This window comes from Chaetodon trifascialis, chromosome 14 (assembly GCF_039877785.1).
Source record: "Chaetodon trifascialis isolate fChaTrf1 chromosome 14, fChaTrf1.hap1, whole genome shotgun sequence".
NCBI classification, from domain to species: domain Eukaryota; kingdom Metazoa; phylum Chordata; class Actinopteri; order Chaetodontiformes; family Chaetodontidae; genus Chaetodon; species Chaetodon trifascialis.
The window spans coordinates 18,700,991-18,720,940 of record NC_092069.1 but is presented as its reverse complement, the minus strand read 5'-3'; the positions used below and the strand labels follow the sequence as shown (position 1 = coordinate 18,720,940).

General features: G+C 43.4%; 1 protein-coding gene across 1 annotated transcript; it reads right to left on the bottom strand.

The window, feature by feature from the left end:
- Positions 1-4,939: 4,939 nt before the first annotated feature.
- On the bottom strand, positions 4,940-14,445 carry lbh (LBH regulator of WNT signaling pathway). Its single transcript, XM_070979984.1, has 3 exons — positions 13,936-14,445; positions 9,238-9,340; positions 4,940-6,314 (listed from the first exon to the last, which is right to left on the bottom strand). Exons 1-3 carry the CDS (start codon positions 13,962-13,964, stop codon positions 6,081-6,083), a joined length of 366 nt encoding a protein of 121 aa, XP_070836085.1. The 5' UTR covers positions 13,965-14,445; the 3' UTR covers positions 4,940-6,080.
- Positions 14,446-19,950: the final 5,505 nt, after the last annotated feature.

Genomic DNA, 19,950 nt, shown 5'->3' with positions numbered 1-19,950 from the left:
TGAGGATGAGATGGAGATGTACCTTACATCACCCTGTTAAATAGAGAATGAGTCCCAGGGTGCTTGGAATTATCTGTCCAAATATGCACTGTGGTTATGAGTCCAGCAGTTGCATTATGTCTTCAAAGGCTGGTCTGTTGATGTGCACGTACAGAGTGCAGTCTGGCACACTACTGAGCAAGCTTGACTCTGATTAATTGTGATGTTGCGAAGACTTTTGTTTTGAATAGCAATCACTGCTCTGTGGTCCCCTCTTCTCAACTGGTGTATCACACGGCACTGTGGGGTTTTCAAATGTCAAATATATTCAGGGGAATGACAGATTACAACCAAAGGAGTTGCCTCACCGACTTCCAGAGGTCTCTTGCAGTTTTTTTCCATCCGTGCTGTTTGTGGCGTAATTTGGAAAGTGCATTTGTTAAATTTTACGAGGGCATAGTGACACTAAGCAAGGTCCCAAGTGTCATTCTTGCTATGGTTTTATTTCTCATCAAGTCTTATCTAAATTGGCCACCAGCAGAGACAACCAGCCTCTAAACTGTGATTTATCCATGTTACAGCGCAGGTGTTCTTTATGCTCTACCTCCTCAACATCCTTCGTTTTTCTTGCCTGACCCCCTCTCCTTTTAATCCCCCCTCCTTGTTGTATGCCTCTCAGTGTTATCATTCTCTAGCTCTTCCCTTGTTGACAGTGCCAGATATGTGTCTACGCTTGGTGGGCCGTCTCCAGACAGGTTATAAATAACCATCAGAGTTTTTGCTTCATGTCCTGAGAGCTCTACTTTCTTCTCACACTTGAGGAACCATGGGAAAAGAATCTTTCCCTTACGCAAATGGCGCTCATAATAACAGACACGGTTATACATAAAACCTCCGAGCACATGTGCCCGTTTGCAAGCTCTGCACAAACACACAGACACAGCTATGCATGCACACACAGAATAAACCTTGGTGGCTTATACAGTAAGGTTGCAGCACTAAAATAGCAAGGTTATAAGAACAGGGGCGCTGTTTATAATGAAATGTTAACTTGCGTTACATAACCTGCACTGTGGGAATGCAGAGTACATTTCGACTGTCATGTAAGTATGGGAAACTTGCTGAAACAACAGAATGGGATAAAAGTCTGGGAGAGCGAAAAATAGAAGGAACAAGCAAACAACCTCACTGGAGCAGTAAAAAGGGGTGGAAAAAGAGTTCATCGGATAAGCATTATTTTTCTCCCCGTGACATACCAGACTGGAGAGGGAGGGGTTACATGATGGCTACGAGAAGGGGTTGGTGTGAGTTTATGTGTAGAAGAGTGACAGTGAAACAGCGTTAATGTAGACTATAGTCGGCAGACGGGGAGAATTCGGGGGTTGGTAGGTCAGACTCTGCTGACACACTGGGATCAGCGATGGGATTGTTTCCATTGGAAAGAATTCCAAGAATGAGCTAGAAGAGCTATCAGTGACTTCACTCAGAGGGCTCTGACAACAGTTTTAATACATAGCCAGGCACACGCTCTCACACATGCATTTAAAGATACTGCCAACAATGGTGTGTGAGACACACTCCATTCCCCTATGTCACTGAGTGCTCAGTGGCTCTCACTGAGTACTCACCTTACCATTTGCAAAATGAATGCTGTCATCCCTGACCACCTGCTGAGTGGCTGGGGAAAAGATTTCTCTCACACGAGAGATAAAGCAGTTCAAATCTGCAGTGAAGTTCGCCAAAACACCAGGGCATGTTCAAAGGGCAATGTAAAATTAAAGTCCCTGGAAACTCGATTTCAAACCATGAAATAAGCAACAATAACAGTTTAAGTCAGTTATTTATTAAGAGTGCAACAGAATAGCTGGACATGTCAGGGAATATGTTTATTCTTGCAGTGTTAGATGAGAGGATTGATACCACTCTTACGTCTGTAAATATGTAAACTGAAGCCACTAACTGCTTGACTTAGCTTAGCGTAGCTTAGCAGTTTGTGAATGGATTCAGCAAACAAGTGTGTTAATCAGTGAGTTTAAGATGTGCTGGGATGCAGGTTTTATTACCACTGAACAGAACCAGGCTAGCTGATTCCCAATTTCTTGTGCTAAGCTAAGTGGCTACTGGCTACAGGTACATATTCACAGCACAAATACGAGCATGGTGTCAGTATTCTCACCTAACTCTCAGCGAGAACAAAAAGACACATATTTCTGAGCTATTGTTGTTTGACCAGATTTAACAAACAGCAGCTTGACAACATAAGCAAATAACCCCATAAGTGTCATTCTGATTCAAATGTTCGGAAATGCTGATCGGTACATGGAAGTATGTGACATTACCTCTTCCCGACTGAGCCCTGCCCATTTCAAACTAGTGAGAAAAACACAGGAAAAAACACAGAAATCTCCCATGTTTTCTGACCTTGGCAGGAAATGTGCTCACGCAGGAGCCCGTCATTCATAGCAAGGGGCTGATTGAGAAACTCGAACTGTTTATATGAATGGTGAACATTTCTTTCAGCTCCCAGCCTCAGTTTTTAGTGGTTTATTCAGGTTTGAAGATGCAAAGCCCTGCTTGTCAAAAGAAAAGAACAGGAGACACTGGAAATACAATTTACAGCCCTTACACAGTTTTTCCCTTCTGAACAAGAACCTGCTTGCATCACATTCAGTTTCTTAATGTAGTATTCTGCTTTGTCACGTAAGTACTGTTTGTAATAAGGCTTACAGGAGGCCGATGTGATGAGAGGATCATAGCATGACTGTGCTTGCACTGCATAACAAACAAGCCTTTGAGCATGGCTCACTTTCTTTCACTTTGTGCTCACTTTGCCTTTTACACCGTGAATGCCACAAAAATTGTTTAAGAGAAATTTTTGGGTGGGTCTTGTGGGTGTGGGTTTGGTGTCAAGGGCAACAAGGTGGCGCCGCACATTTTGATTACGAGTTGCATTAAAAAAAGTCTTTAATTTCAAAGGTTCCTTAGTGAGTTAAACGGCTGAGAGGCGGCTGAAGTAGAAGGGCTGAAGATAAGCTCAAAATGTCAAAATGCTATGGAAAGATGCTTCAGGGGCTTCCTCTCAAGACCCAGAAACACAGGACCTTTCTTTATTAAAACTGAAGTATATTACTTTCTCGCTATTCCTTTCCTCAGTAATTTGAAGGACAACGCAAAGTTCAGAGGTTTTCGGGCTGACGTCACATGATTGCGTAGCTGGATGCAAGTTCAGCCCGTCTCTCTAAGGACTGTGATTGTCCTTTTCTAACTTCTTATGATTTCTTCTTTCCATGATGTCATGACATTTTCCACTGAGATCAAGGAGCAGTCGTTAAGAAAGGGATGAAAGACGTTCCTTTTGTAGCCTATTCAGACCTAGCTGCTGGCTCCCTGGGCCAGACACACTCTGCCACTGACCACCATTATCAGCTGGGGGTATTAATAACTCTTTATGTTCCAGTTTTTCCAGGAAGAAGGAAGCAGGATAGAATGTCAGTTCATTGTTCCCCTTCTAGGAAGTGACCATAAGGCCCTGAGAGTACCACCTTGGCCAATCTATCAGGCCCTTGGCCTCCAAAGGCCCTACCACAGCAACTCTGACGGACTATTCCCGGTACAAGGCAATCAAACTTGACCTGATGGGTCACTAATACATTATACAGCAGCGAATCACCTGAGAAGTTTCCACTGTAACAGTGATCAGAAAGCTTTCTGTTTATTCCTGTAAATCCCCCAGTTCCCCATTAGAACTTTTCCACTCAACCACATTTTATTAGTCTTGTATCATTGTGGTGAGTGTTTATGGGTAGAGCGTGAGGAGTTGCTTCCACAGGCTTTTATACCCTGTACTATCCTCAAGATTTCTGCTATTGTAAAAACCCTGCAAAAGGTTGGTGGGTCAAACCAATGTTCTCAATTACGCTGGATGGCATCATCTTGGTATTTTAAACATGCAGTTTTTAAGGACTTAGAAATGAAAGCTGTTCTGAGCTCAGGAATTGGATGTTGTTGTAACTGAGAGTCAGGTTGTGTGCGTTTGTGTGCAAGTTGGAGACAGGAAGTAGCATGTGGCCTGTTCTCGCTTCTACACGCACGCATTTGATACATGCATCTATATTCGTAGAGAGAGAGATTCTGTATGAGAGAGATGTCGAGCAGGAAGTACTACTGCTTTCCTCTAACCACTGCAGGTGAAGTGAGTGGGGAAAAGAAAGGGGGGTTTCACAGAAAAGAAAATAAAAGTAAACACAAGTCTCTTGGAAACAGTACTTCAAATGTGCTGGAGGATTACCCCTGTAAAAGACTGATTTAGTTCATCTTGTACCATAAAAATGGCAGCAATGCTTTATAGTTAATTAGTCTCACAGCAGAGTCACACAGTTGGATAGCAAATTCAAATGTTTATTTACAGCCTCTGTAATTGTCACAGAGAAAGTGGTCTAAATACAAAAAAAAAAAAAAAAACAACCAAGAGAAAGATGGCGGCTAATCTCCCTGAGCTTTACAAAAACAATGTGGGACCTGTAGGTGACAGACAGGAGAAAGAGAGATGTTCTGTACACAGCCCTAATGCCACTCAAATGAGGAATTACAAAAAGAGGAGACATGTCAGTTATGCGTGTACAACAGCATATCATATCATGTACACAAGAGTGAAATCTTTTCCGCAAATTGACTGACAAGACTTGCTGCACAAACAATACGTGGTGAATTTAAAGAGTGAACAAAAAGAACTCTGGCTTTCTGAAATCGCGATACAAACAAATAAAATGACAGATGTTTCTACCAGAGAACAAATAAGATTTCTCATGAACACCTTTTGGCAGACATGGGGTCTAATCCGTCTTGTGGAGAGTACGGTGTCAGATATCGCCTAATTCATTTGTGCACTCTCTGCTACAGCGCGACTTCACCGTGACCTGAACTTCACGGTGTCAAAAGTACTGCTGTTTAAAAAAAAAAAAAAAAAAAAAGACCAGGAAGACCAGTTCATTTCAGGTGTGTACAGCTCAGAGCGATTCTCAGTCTTTGTCTTTCTGAAACATTAACCAAACCAAGAGTACAAACAGGATCAGCGCTTTAACAAGGCCTCAGGGGTTGGCTCATTGGGAACAAGTATTTACACATCCTTCATTGGGTCTGTACATTGCTTTATCAACTGTCAGTCCTTACTCAGCTTCGCCCTTCTGACCAATAACCTGCTCGTATCACATTCAGTCCTCTACGCTGCGTCTTTTGCTCCGTCAGCCAAGGACTGTTTGTAATAAGGCTTACAGGAGGCCGATGTGATGAGAGGATCATAGCATGAATTTGCCTGCTCTGCATAACAAACAAGCTTTTGTACAACGAATTTATCACGTAAGCGTAAGCAGGGCATGCTGGTTTAATTTCTTTCACTTTGTGCTCACTTTGCCTTTTTCACCGTGAATGCCACAAAAACGTGCCAGAAAAATTGTTTTAGAGAAATTTTGCCGGAAGGAGGGGAATCCCAGTGACATATTACACAAACACCCACTTCTCAAAAAAGGGACAAATCACAAAACATTCACTTCCCAGAAACAGACAAATCTATGGACAGCAGTGGCAATCACAATAATTAACATATCAATCCAGAAACTCAACACAGGTATGGACAGTGTACTGTAGACGATAATCCCCACGGGAACCACAATAGTTCTGTATGCCAGTATGAAGTCTCTGGGGTCATGACGCCAGCCATTTTGGAGTAAAGGACAGTTGCAGCCCCCTGCAGTTTAAGAGCTGTCCATGGAGCGCTAAGATGCCGCTGTCCAACAGGATGTCCGCTCGGGGCCGAGACACACACGGTGACAGGCGTGATAGCAGAGTGTTAGAGGTGTGTGTTCTTTTCAAGTCCGTTCTGGCAGGTTTGAAGTTCGGGGGGATGAATCATCGTGTGAGAAAGTGTGTCGCCGGGAGTGACGCTTTGGTGTCAAGGGCAACGAGATGGCATCAGGAGAGGCTGAGTGTGCGTCTGCCGGTGGAGTCGGGTGGAGTGCTGAAGGTGCAGCGGGACCAGTGTGGGAAAGGAAGAGTCTTTCAGAAAGAAAGGGGGCACGAGGGCGTACGCTGCTGCGACACGGCCTCTAGTGCTGAGAATTCTGTATCGGCTGTCCGTTTGGGATACTGCCATTATTCTGCCCCTCTTCCTCCTCTTCTTCCTCCTCTTCCTCCTCTTCCTCTTCACTGACCAGAAACTCCTCTGGAGGCCAGCGGAGCTCCCCGCTCTCGACTTCTCCCTCTGTTGGCTCAACCACGATGGATGGCAGACGATCCTTGAGCTTACAGCAACGGTCAAAGTCTGAGGGGTCGGGGAATATCTGAGGAGGAAAGAAAGGGGTAAAATACGGGTTATTTATCTTTCATTAACCTCCTACAATTCATTTTCTGAACTGCAGAGCATGCTGCTCCAAGCTAGGACAGTCCACCCTCCCTTATTGTGAGGTAACAAATCATTTCTGAGCACATTTCTGATCAGTGCTAAGTCTGTGGTACGCTCCGGGAGACCAGAACTCTCTCACAATTACAAGGTTAAACAACTGTGAAGGAAGTGATGTGAAGACTAAACATCTGTGATGGGAAGTGCTTGCTTAAAATCCCAATGGCATACCTCCTCCTGCCCAACCCGCACTCCTCTAACAGTCAGGCCAGCCTTCCACAAAGGTGCTCACCCAAAAACAAATTGCACAAGGGGAGAGTTACATCAGCAGCTACGGGTATGGGCAAATGAGGCATGTCCAGTGAGACTCACGGCAAATGCTGCATCATGTTTAATCTAAATGCTTCCGAAGGCTTTGTGCCAAGCAGCTCGTAGCTGCTTACAAACTCATCCAGTACCACGTCAGCCACTACTCGGAAAATTATACAAGAGCATAATCACGGCATTTCAAACCAGCAGCAAGTCGAAAACACGAAAAAGGTGACGCTTACTGGGACGTGATTTGTGCATAAATAGAACATCCATTGCTGTAACAGTGAGCTTTTAGTGCTGAATACTTTATGTTCCTGTTGAGATGGAGCTGGAAGAAAGGTTTAGGGCAGAACATCAAATCGGCCGAGTTATCTGCAAATCCTGACTGATACGTCTGCTTAGAAACGCAGCGTGCCACACTCAAATATTTGGATCCAAACTGAAGGGCATGAGAGACATTCTGACAAGAGAGATTACATGCATTCCCTGTCCTGGCAAGATTGAACATCAACCTCAGACTTTCACTGTTCTCAGGAACTGGAGAAATGGCCCAGGGGAAAAAGCCTGCCACTCCTGGTCCAAGAACAGCAGCTTTTTTTTTTTTTTTTTTTTTTTGCTGTTGTTTGGATAAAGTGGATGAATATTTTTAGACCTGCATATTTCACTCCAAGACATTGGAGGGGAAGGAGGAGGGGGGAAGGCAATGTCGCTGTCTGGGCAAAGAGCCGAGTGGAAAGAAAGCATTAGATGAGGCAGGAGAGAGACAGAGATGAGAGGAGAGGGGAAGAGATAGAGGGGATCCAGCTGTGTCCAAGTCTCTGTGAATTCCATAGGAGACAAATGAGAAGGGAGGAAAAGGAACAAAAAGCTATAAATATGCCCTGTGAATGTGAGAATTTGTCAGGTTATGAAAGTGTGCATGCGCCTGTTGGAGGCTTTTACATTCTCTAAAAACAGCTGCGTATAGAACCGAGAGGTGTGATTATATGCGTGTTTACGTGTGAGCATGTGTGTGTTCAGTTCTAATGCCTGCGTGTATCTGCGATTCCTGGCCTGCATCGCCAATCCTCACTGTGCGTCAGCACCAAGGGGAGTTAGGCAGCAGATGACCTTGCCTTTGGACCCCTGGCTAACACATGTCATAACTTGTTTCACTTCCAGTGGCAGGAAGCAACGACACATCATCAGCCAGGCGAAATGTTGGCTATTTTGGGATCTTCTGGGGTAGTGGTGGGGTTGGGAGGGGCCCACACTCGGCGCCTGAATCATGACATTGCCTTTTGAGATGATAATTCAGTAAATCAGGAACTATTTGCTCATGCTTCTCCACTAGTAGGTCACATTCAATAACTTTTATAGGTGCAGCTGGAATTTAATGGTCACAGTTTGTGTCGAAGCCCCTGGCGCCCATGAAGGAGGAAGTGACTGGTGGCAACATCGCTGCTTCATACAGTGCTTCTCTAAAGGAGTGGCTGGGACCTTGGGCAAAGGGCCGAGGTGAGGAAATACGGAGCGGGGATGGAAAGAGTGGAGAAGTGGCACCCTCCTTTTCTCCTGTTGCCCCCCCCCCCCGCTCATCCGCTCCTCTCATCCTCTCAGACAGACTCACAGCTGGGGTGTGAACGGTGGGGGAGGAAGCCAGCCTTTTCCTCTGGGTCAGTCTACATCCTCTTTGAGTCAGTGTCTACCTACAGCATGGCATTAGCAGGCTGTTGCATTGGGTTTATGAATGTATGAATGAATACATTTTAGAACAGGAAATCAGCTTTTGGCCCTGTGAGCTGTACAGTAAAAGCCTCAACAGGTGGAACTTGCTGAAGAATTTTTTTTGGTACCCGTGGCCTTATGACACCAGTGGTCGCTCTGACCCACCAGTTAAAAATGCACTGTTAGACCTCCTGTCCAAAATCATAAATGGTCCTAATCAATTCAATCACAGTAAAATGGTGTCAGCAATTCTTTTTTCATCCTAGGCATGAACGTGACTCTGAAACAGGCAAGCAGCTGTGCCACTAAGTAGTTCTGTTTCCAAGATGGCCCTGTTGAGCTGACAGTAAAACAAAGCCGCTGGCAACACCTTGTCAAGCCCACCTGATGGCTGCCTCTCTCTCATCTCTCTGAATCTGCAGGGTTTATTTCTGTGACAGGCTGCAGTAAATTACAGACAATTTCCCAGACACACATTTTCTTTGTGTGTTGTGAACAACCGTAAACTCAAAATGTCCAAAATACGAGAGAGTGAAAAATGGGGCATGGAGAATTTTGCTGCAGTGCTCTTTTAATGCAAAAACAATTCGACTTGGCTAATCTTAAATTCCTCTCTTTTGCATTCATATACATTACACTGACATTTCCACCATCTCATACCAAATGCAGCTGCTGCTGACTAACATGCAGTGGCTGCTCCTTCCCCCTCATGCTCATGATAATTCATGATAATGAATGGATGAAGACCAGTATAAAATGCCCATGCCACATAACAATGCACCGGTAGGGGACTGGGACGGACTTGGTGTTTCACTGTCTCGCATGTGTGTGTGTGTGCGCTCTACCTGGAAGGAGAGTCTGTCCTTGCTGGGGCTGAGCCTCATGTCCTCCATGGGGGTGCTGTTGATCATCACCTCAGTCATATCTCGGCTGGGCACAAACACTGGACTGCAGGGTTGAAGAGAAGTAATGTGATTAGATACTGTGCAGTGCAATTGAATTATCAAACTTTTACAATTCATTTAAATGTGGTTCCCATTTGTTTTGCGCTAAATATACCACAGGAGGACAAACAGATGCTGAAAGTCATGGCAAGTAGGAACTGTCAGTAACAAAAAGAGAAAACCAACAAACGGCTAATCTGTCAAGCCATCCATATGTATACACATAGTCAAAGTCTGAAAGTCATGGTCCTTTTACCTGCACATGTTCAACAGTTCTGTTTATACTCTGCACATCTTGACCACAACACACCAAGCATCCATTCTGCGCTCTTTGCTAATGCACTGCAAAGCTGCACGGCTCATGCTGAGGCTTGCATGAGCTGGCCGTGTCTAAATACAGGATGATGTGCTCTTGCACTAGCAACCAGAGAACAGAGTCATTGTGAGAGTCTGCTGGGGGCGTGCTGTGGTATTTGACTGGGGTGAAACTTGATGCACTCAGTTCCATCCGAGCTCGGCCAAACTTTCCATTTTAGATTAAAGTAGCAGTAGTTTGTTTATCAATGTTCAGTGCGTCCACTACCCGGCTTTGTCGTAGCAAAGCTTTAAACAAATGGCTTGAAGCAGGTCCCAGGACCGGCATAGACGCCGTCTTGAGACGAGATGCTGAGTGTCCTTCTCACGCTCTCTATTTAAAGCCTGGTGCCTTGTGGTCAGTGGCCACAGGCTTGTGGTTTGTGTGGTCACTGGCTATGTAGAACAAAGAAAATCCAACACGACAAGTAGCTCACTCACATCATCTGAGTCAATGGAGTTTTTTTTTGTGTGTGTGTGGAAGAGATGTGTGGGCTTCGCTTGGCCTACTTTGAATCTTTAATACATTTTTTCATACAGCAGAAAAAAAAAACATTCTGTGATTAAAACATGGCTTTAAAATAAGGAGTGATTATGTAAACAAGCTCCACTGAATTAATTTTAGCCTTCACTGCAGCTTCAAAGTGTATTAGACACCATTAGAGAAGCTGAAAATAGTGAATCATTTCAGTGTTTGATAAGTTAGACAAACAGAAGTCCCCTTTAAAAACAAACGGTGTCAAAAACCTACAACAGTTTTGCTTCAGCTGCGATTACAACATCAAGCACGTTCTCTGGAATTTCTAAGTAAAGCACAGCAGCGTCGTTTTGTCTCCATTTATGACTCATCCAAAACTTATTATACTGACAATACTTGTCATAACACATATCTGTGCCTCTCCATGTTCACTGCCGCATGAATGGCCTTACATCAAAAAACACGTTTATGAAAGCTTGAATTCATAAACAATAAAATGCACACTTGCTTAGTTTGAAGCTGCTGCAGCCTTACTTGGTCTGGTATGACCAGTAGTTTTTATGGCAGCTAATGATAGCAAACTTTATATAGATATTGCTGTGCAATTGACAGTTTGCTGGCTTTAACATTATATTCAAGTGGCCAGAAGTTATTATTCAGCAAACGTTACATAGTCTAACTTTAAATCCAACAACAAGAACAAATTAAGTACCTCCTAATCTGTGGAGATTAGTGCTCATTCAGTGATTTCTGATGTAGGATTTTCTAGGCTTCTACATTGTATCTACAGCCTTTTAAAGCACTATCAATCATGCTGTCAGTGTTTTGAGCTGCACATTTCTGTTCAGAAACACACACCACACATACATTGCAGTCTTCATTTAGACTTAAATAGAGTACGGCGTAACACAAATTCATCCTGAGGAGGAGAGAATAGTGTGACATGAGTCAGGAGATCATTAACCCCTGAAGCATTGCCATGTATCATTTTTTCCATTCACACATGACCCTTGTCTCCTTCACGAGGAAATACTGACATAACAGCAGAGTGTATGGTGGCTCTCAAGGTGAGAAAATTGAAAAGCTTATGGCTGAGTTACTATAAGGCAACCTTTACTGCATCAGTGAGAGGACAAGGCATACTTGGCCGAAACAATGCCCGGATATCCCAAAATAAAAAGGAGGAGGCTTGGATGATACGTGAGGTTTAACATGGAAAAAAAGTCATGTCAGCTGGGGCTGCTCTTGAACTTGTTTCATCCTTGAGTGGGGTGCAGAGAGGGCGAGGCAGGCATGCAAAAAGCAGCGGAGGAGGGGATGGAGGGATGAACAGTGACAGTGAAGACCTGAGCAGAGGAGTCGAGGGGAAGAGAGGGAGGGAAGGGAAAGAAAGATAAACACTCGGGCCTTGCCAGTCATATTTCTGTTCGGGGATCGTATAAACATCCTGCTCGGCTAAGAATAACAGAACATCGGCCTAATAAAACATAAAGGGGCACAATGAGGAGGAAGTGGGGGTGCGCAAGTAACAAGTCAACCTGGGAGGAAACAAACATACAGTTACATCTATTGCTGCTTCAAGTGTGTCAAGCAGGGCTGAACAGTGTGTGTCTCTCACAGAGTGGAATACTTGATTCCAAGAGGGGAGGCGTTAAGTGATCCCATAAGTAACCAACCTGTGCATGCACGACACGAGATTAGCATGTACCACAGCTAGTTAACTGGAGCTCAGGAGCACACATTTGGAAGTCCTGACTCCTGTCTGAGTGTGATTAGTATGTGAAGCTGGCGTGGCAGATGGCTCTTTACCTCCTGACCCAGTCAAGATAATGCATACCTGCTCCTGCCAGCTTCCAAATGCCACATCCAGTCAGGGCACAGATGGACAGCGGGTACGAGAATTTATCAGCACAATTTTTCAAATCAAATAATCAGCAGAGAGTTTCTTTTCCAAAGCAAAACATACCCTGAAAGTTGTGGCTTCTCCAAGTTAATATTTGGTTTTCTGACAATGACAGAGCACGTAATATAACTGGGTTTTGAAATGTTGATCAGACAAGTCAAACAATTTGAACACATCATCTTAGACTATGAATGAGTAATTGAGAATAGCTAATCCATAATGAAAACAATCATTTGTTGCAGCCCTACTAGAGTTGACTCATTCAAGATTTTTACAAATGTCCAACAAAAGATGACCAAGTTCATCTTTTTTTCTATTTTCTGATTTTTAACTCTGGATTCCAACCACTGGAGATGCAGACATGCTGTGTTTAGCAGCCTCCTTGCTCCCTGATAGTCTTACATAAGCATGACACCAGGTTCATCCACCTGTCTCAAGACTATACAAGGCCAAGGCCAAGCCAGCTCCGTGCCTGTTTGTACTGCAGTGCCGCGAACAGGAGCCCCAAGTGGCCTCTGCAACAATCTCACTGCACAAGAGGGGAATTTGCATCTTGCATTATCAACATTGTTTCCGCTCTACCATCCCACAGTTCTTACTACTACTCTCATAAATCTCAGCCTGTGTGGCGACAGGGCAAAGCTGCTGACGCTCCCTGCCAGCGCTGAGCTCTCCACCAGCCGAGTCACACAGCTCTGCAGGTATGTGGGTGCTGAGGGAACTGAGTAAGACCCCCCAGGAGTGTGCTGGAATGAATGGGTTCTATCCAAATTCCTGTGGGTTGAGTCTGCCACTGAAAACACATCATGGATCAGTTTCCACTCCAGCGCCTTAAATGTAATCTTAGTGATGTGTGTAGGACTGAAAAGATAAAAAAAAAAAAGGTTCAGCATGCAGATCCAAATCAAATAATGAAATGAAAACGTAACATTCCAGAAGAGAGAAGCATAGGTCAACTGAGAAGTAAGCACAAAGAGAAAGCAAAGTGTGGTTACAGTAAAGAGGTCGATTCTGAACTTCCTGGTAGAGACAGCCAGAAGCCTGCTGAGGTTTGAACAGTTCTCGCAAAACAATGTTTCAAAGCCACTTGCATATCCTCTCTACAGACAGGAAAACATTTGGCAGATAAGAGAGCAGAAAGGCTCAAACAGACAAAGAAGCTCTCGCTGTTCCTGTGTTAAGTAACGGGAGGAGTTAAGGTACTGACTGCTAGAAGAATATGTGGAAAAAAGAAAAAGACACCGATAACAGATAGCTGTAATAGATAGGATCAGAGTGCATCCATCCTTCTCCAGTTGCACTGCACCTGCAGCACCAAAAGCCAAAGGCTGAAAGCAGACACATTGAAATGTTTAAGGACACAGCAAAGTAAACCCGTGTGCTTCCTTGTCCAAAAAGAAGGTCTTGAAAGGGGGATTAAAGTACATTTTATCCCAAAACGTAGTGGCTGAAAATGAAGACACTGTGTGACCACTGTGACCTTTCTGAACAGCTGCAGCACAGGCAGCAACGTTACTCAAGCTGGAGGCTGACAATCATTTACTTACAATAAAAAATGCACACACACATATATATTTTTTCCAATCTGTGTGCCATGACATTTCTAATTTCAGGGGCAACACCCCACAGAAAATCTCAAAAGGAAACAAGAGTGGGTGTAGCAACAAAGGTGGCTGATTCCGAGGGAAATCACCAAGCAAAACAGACCACAACTGAGTACTTCAGTGCTCTTACCTGCCAGGTGCAAAGCCAACAAATCTACTGTTTCATACACGATTTTCTAGCAAGCAGCTAAAATAAATAAATAACACACTACTGCTGACACACGTGAACAGGTGAACGTGGAAAAGATGCGTGTACTCACCAGTATATCTGCGGGGAAAATACAGACATGAATTCACACCTGCTGTCAGATCTGCTGATGAGTGAACGTCACTGCGGCCGCTGACTTTTCTCTCTTTAAACTGTTTTTGTTCCGGCTCGGCACGATCACGCAAACCAAAAGTGACTGTGCGAAGTGTCTGCCAGCCTGGGGACGTGAACGCCGCGCGGTAAATTGGTGCGTCTGCTCATCAGCGCCGTTGTGTTGAGCCTTTATGCGAGAGGCGTGTGCTTCGGGACGCAGGAACACGCCCCCTCTCTGCACGAGCCAGAAAAACCTCAATGACTGCTCATTAACAGCAGCAGCCAATCAGAGCTCAGGTGACTCGACCCCCCTCCCCTCCTCCTCTTCCCCAGGCCTGATGACGACAGCAGCCACTGAACCCTCTCATTGGGAATGAACCAGAAGATACTGCATGATGCTATTGATTTGGAGTCTCCAAGGCAACAAAATGGTAGTCTTACCTTCTCTTGAATGACAAAAAACACACTGATTCGTCCGTTAGGTAATCCGTGACATTTATCCAAATGAGGAGAGGGAGAGGGGAGGGGACAGAGCTCATATGCCTGGACTCATTCACAAATATATTCCAAGGGCAAGTCAATGTCTGCATCTTTCAGGAGCCATGAATGGTCCTCCTGCCGGGATTCTGCTGTTTAATATAGCATATAAAACAATGCATGCACAAAGGAGTACACATGTCCTCTACAGACCGTCCAGCCAGACTGTTTCGTGTATTTCAAAGCCCTCAAAGTTTAATAAGCCTGATTTTCCAGGGCCTGACCTTGTTTATGTTAAGGTCTTGGACATAGTTGACCTTCACACCTTATAAAATGCACAGTTGTCTTTTTTCCCCGAACACAGTGTCCTGTACATTTGGCTCAGATAAAGCAGGTGCACAAGACACTCTCCAGGTTAAGGGAGATGGTCAAATGCTAGCAGGCCTCTACTGCCACCTTGTGACCATCCAAGGATGAGGCGATGAGTTGTTTCTTTCATAATAATAAGCAAACATTGGTAAAATTTTGAAAGAAGGTACTTTTTATTGAGAGTAAATCTTTAAATATTGCCTCACTGTCTTTGTGGTAACATGAACACTACATTATAATGCAGCTCATGGTGTCAGCGAATCTGGCGGTTTGCAAATGCCCTTTAATAAAATCTCTAGGGTGTCAGCAGATGGCAAACATGCCCGGCAGAAATAAACATTTTGTGAATCTGATATTAAAATACTGTGTGTAAAGTGTTTTCTTTAACCCCTTCGAAGCAAATGTCAACCACTGTCATTAAACAAAGTCACCGAATAAGACTGCGCAAGACATCTAGATTATTTCCATTTGCTGGAATGGTACAGATAAAAAAGTCTCTGGTCTGAATACCTCGCTCTGGGTAAACATGACACAGCTTCAGTAAAGATTTGGAACAAGGTGATACTGAATATAAACGTGATCGTGTATTTGTCAAGTGCTCTTCAATGTTAACTGTGTGGGTAGTTGTACAGCTATGCAATTGAGCTAAATTCACCTCCAATAAAGACTGAGGACATAAGATGGCCTTATTTAGCGGAAGGAAATGTAGAATTGGGAAAACAGAATTGAACAAAAGAGAAGAAAGAGGAAAACTGGATTCACAACAGTATAAAATGCTAGCTGTCAAATTAGCCAACGTACAAAGTCCCTCAACAGAAATGAATCATTGGTGAAAGATCTACATTAAGTCTCCATTGAAAGAACAACAAAAATAATTGAATTATTATACATTCTTTAAGTCTACATAAGGAAAAGAAAAGAAGAAAGGAAAGTGAAACAGTTTGCCCAACACAAGCTAATCAGTTAGCTAGCTACTTGGACTGTTGCATTAGCAACACATTAGCCTAAGACAGCTAGCGAGCGGCATGGCTAGCTGTAAACTGGTTACTGAAAAATAAATGAACAATCACAAAAGAGCTGTAATAAGTTCATGCAGATAAACCTACAGAGAGGGCATATGAGGGTTAAATACAAGATGCCTGTAAATATTTGCTGGGTCACAGATCTGACAAAATGGTGGACGTAGCAATGTCAGTTAAAGTGTAACTGCTATGAAGCTGTGTCGGTTAACCTGAACCCAGCTGAAGAGAGCAGAACAGAAATGTACTTGAAGTTTGACTTACATGTGAAAACTAAAATGTTTGAATTTCTGAACCAAGTAAGTATAGGCTTCTCCTACTGCTGCTGCTGATTTTATATGATGTGAAATATCAAAGTCCTTCATTGCACTTGAAATTCTTCTTTGTTGGTGATGTTCAGAGTTCAGAATCATTGATCAAACAGAACTGAAATGAACAGCGACGTCAGTGCAGCATATTCTGCATAAGTGGTGATTTTCGGTTCCTGCTCTGATATATTTATGTGAATTTCATGTGTTTGTGTGCTGCAGCTTGTTAGCAACAACCTAGGATGTGACTCAGCGAATGACATCATCACATGGTGACACAATGATGTAATGAACAGCTGTTGTTTTGGTCACATTTGCCCACTCAGCATGAACTTCTGCTACAACATACGATACGGAAACTCATCATGACAAGAAAGACAAAAACAAAACACAGATAAACCTCTTTAATCTTAAAGCATTTTTTTACTGTGTCAAAGTTTGGCATCCCTAGCAAGAAATGGACGAATAACAATTATTATTTTAAAAGAGTCATTGACACGAAATGACCACAGGGTGGCAGTATTGTCTATGGAATGGCAAAGTGGTACTGCAGGAGGCATCAGGCCATACACGAATTGCTTTATGAAGGTCACATTTGCATTTACTAAAATAATTTCAACAAAAATGCAAAAATACAGTATTCTCAATAACAATAAAATCTGTAGCTGTGGGCTGAGTGAGGACATATATTGACAAGCAAACTGGAGTGTATTTTAAAAAGTTTTAATGCTTTTCTGCTTAAAGTCACACAGATTTTTCAGATTGTAACATTCAATAAATGTAAAAGGACTTTTTAAAGTTCATGAGGTCAAGATATCTGGCTTATCAAAGCAGTTATAATAAGCAGGTGAGAGAAAGACAGTCAAGATAAGACACGATATCTTCCTGTGAATTGTTTTTTAAACTGTGTGTGAGCACACTGACAACAACTTCAAACCAGAGTCAAATTCTTTCTGTGGTAATATTCTTGGCCAATAAAGCTGATTCTGATTCTGATATTACAAATATCACAAGTGCATCTGCATCAGAGTCATTTAGAGGATTCAGTTATATTAACACAAGGCATATAGTATAATAAGTATGATTTAAGTAGGACCTGTTTGTCTTTCTACTTAAACATGATGATAATCTTTGTGTTGCTCTGAATTTTTGTATAATCAAATCTAAAAACTGTGTGTTGCATAGTCTATAATAAGATGTATAATAATATTCTGAGTGTGTAATATTTTTATATTTTGCTTGGTCTATTTATCATCAGCTCCATATTTCCAAACACGAATCTGAGGTGGTCAACAAATGGATTATTAAAAAGTGATTACTGATAGAGTGAACAAAATTCCCCCAAAACACCACATTAAAAACCACCACATTATAATCATGATTACTGGCAGGGTAATTTTGCTTTGGCTGCTTTAAAAGGTTGAACAGTGAAAGATTAAGAAAATAAACCTGTCCTGAACCTGTTGTGAGTATTATCGGCTTATGCTTTCATCAAGAGTGGGATACATTTGTAGACTGGCGACCCCGTCTGTTCATTTGGGGGTTGTGCAGGGCAGGCCAGCTGCTTTTATCGCTGCTCCACATAAACAGCTGCACATCTGGGCAGGCAGAGATGCCTCAGGGGAGCAGAGGGGAGGCTGAGGACCGACTGCACGACGTGTAAATGAACGAGGCCCTGAAGGGGACGGCCGTCGACAAGCACCCGTTGTCCTCTTGGCTGCGTTTTTGAAGCAGGCTTGAGTTTCATTTTGGATTCTGAAAGATCCAAGTTTTTTTTCTTGTTTTATCTTTTTTGTTTTCTTGTTCTTGTTCTTGATCATCATTCAACTTTTGCTTCAAGGGAGATAATAAGAAGCAGTCTTTGTTTACCAGAGCTACATACACAGGTGATTTTAACTTTTTCACTTTTTTGTGGCTCTAAATAGAAACCAGAGAAGCATCATGCATAAAAACTCCAGTGATTATTATTCTCACTCTCTCCAATCTGCAGAAATGCTCTTCATTATATGCAGAAAACACATTGTGGAGATGGCTTTTCCCACATCAGTTTGAGTGTTTCCATGTTCTCAGTGGGTTTTTTTTTTTTTTTTTGTATGTGTTTATGTCCATTAGTGTAAGCATGTGCAGGCCTACAGGTTTATCCTGTGTGAGGACATTGGCGGACCCATTTTCAAGCGTACATGTGTGTGTTTGTGCATGTGTGTTGCTGAGGGACATCTGATCTCTGGGCTCGCCGCACGCCACGCTTGCTTGCAGGTGGTCTGTCCACACTTGGGGGCCAAGCAGATTTAATATTTCATAGGAGCACAGCACACCCCTGGACGCCATCATTGAGTCCACATGGCCGGCCGGAAAGCTGCTCTGTGAACACTCGGCTGAAATATGCGGCCTGCCAGCCCCCTCTCCACCATGCTGCTCGCTCACTTGCTGGGCCTCACAATTAAAAGCTAACCACAGCTACAGATGTTGGCAGCTGTCTTTAACCCATAAGATGCCACTCTGGAGTTGCAGTTTGCCACTCTGCACTGTCTAAACGGGTGAAAGCTGCTGTTGGATGGCTTGTAAAACGTTGTGCAAGTACTTGTATGGGCTTAGTGAAAGAAGAGAGTCAAAGAAAAGACAGGAATATAAGCAAAAGGAAAAAGCTGGACAAAATGAAAGAAGAGAAAGCAGCAAGAACTGCCCAAAGCTTTTCATTTTGAGAGCTCCCAGGCCAAGTACGTTAGCTGAACCCTCAGCTCCTCCAGTTTTAATGTCCCCTCCATCTTTATACACCATATAAACAGGAAACCAAAACCAAAAGTGTTTATGACCACCTTGCAAAATCCAATGTTAGGAATTTAGGTTCAGGTCAGAATTGCGTCTACCATTCATCAGATTCCAGTGAAGCCAATCCTTGTTCTGCGTTTGCCGTCATGTATGGTGTGGAGCTGGACTTCAGCCAAAGAGAACAGAGGGAACTTCACCAGCACCATTATTCAGCAAGGTCAAACCCGATTTAGATTTGAAACTAAAGCCAAAACAGGGCATCTTGAAGCTGTTAGGAAACTATTCCAGATCTTAAACAGACCAGGGGGACTGTGTACATCTCCCTAATTGCACATGTCAATTTATGTACAAGCGCTCAGTTTAGTCAAGCTCCATTACGCCCCCCCTTTCTTACTCTCATGCTGGTTCACTGTCACTATCTCCCTCTTGTATTCTCGTTCTGTCTTACACACAGATAAACTCAACTTCCTGGACACGAAAATTCACAAGTTGTAAGTGCGTATAGTCCTAAATGTTGCAAGCGGTGTGCTTACACAGAGGCACAGAAAAACGCTCTAAATTCACACACACGCATGCACACACGCAGAATGTTAGGCAAACCAACAAGTCACTGAGACAAACCATGTCAGTTCACAGCTTGACAGCTTGTTAATGTTGTGTGACTTCTCCGGGAACAAAGGATGCATTGCAGAAACTCAAGACTGCATGTAATTAATCCAATCCCGGCAATAACCCTCTCAAATATTTACTGTATTCCACTATCAGTGGTGAGGGAGACAAATGAAGAGCTTGACAAAGACCTCACACAACCATGGGAGTCTGCTGATTCCAGACGCTGTGCTGGAAGAGCAGGTGAAAAGAGTTGTTTCTCACTTCTCGACCGTCAGGGCCTATATAATGTTTTAATGCACTGACTATAACCCTTCGGGGACCTAACTACAATAATGCTGTCATCACCTGGTTTGAGAGTTGTGGCTCGATGGTGTGATACGACCGTCCAGCATCCATGGGAGACTGACCAAAGCAAACACA

Coding starts and splice junctions, on each gene's coding strand:
- lbh (XM_070979984.1), bottom strand. CDS start 13,964: ATGTCTGTATTTTCCCCGCAGATATACTG. Junction 9,341..13,935: donor TTTTCCCCGCAGATATACTG/GTGAGTACACGC, acceptor TCAACCCTGCAG/TCCAGTGTTTGTGCCCAGCC. Junction 6,315..9,237: donor AGGACAGACTCTCCTTCCAG/GTAGAGCGCACA, acceptor TTTCCTCCTCAG/ATATTCCCCGACCCCTCAGA.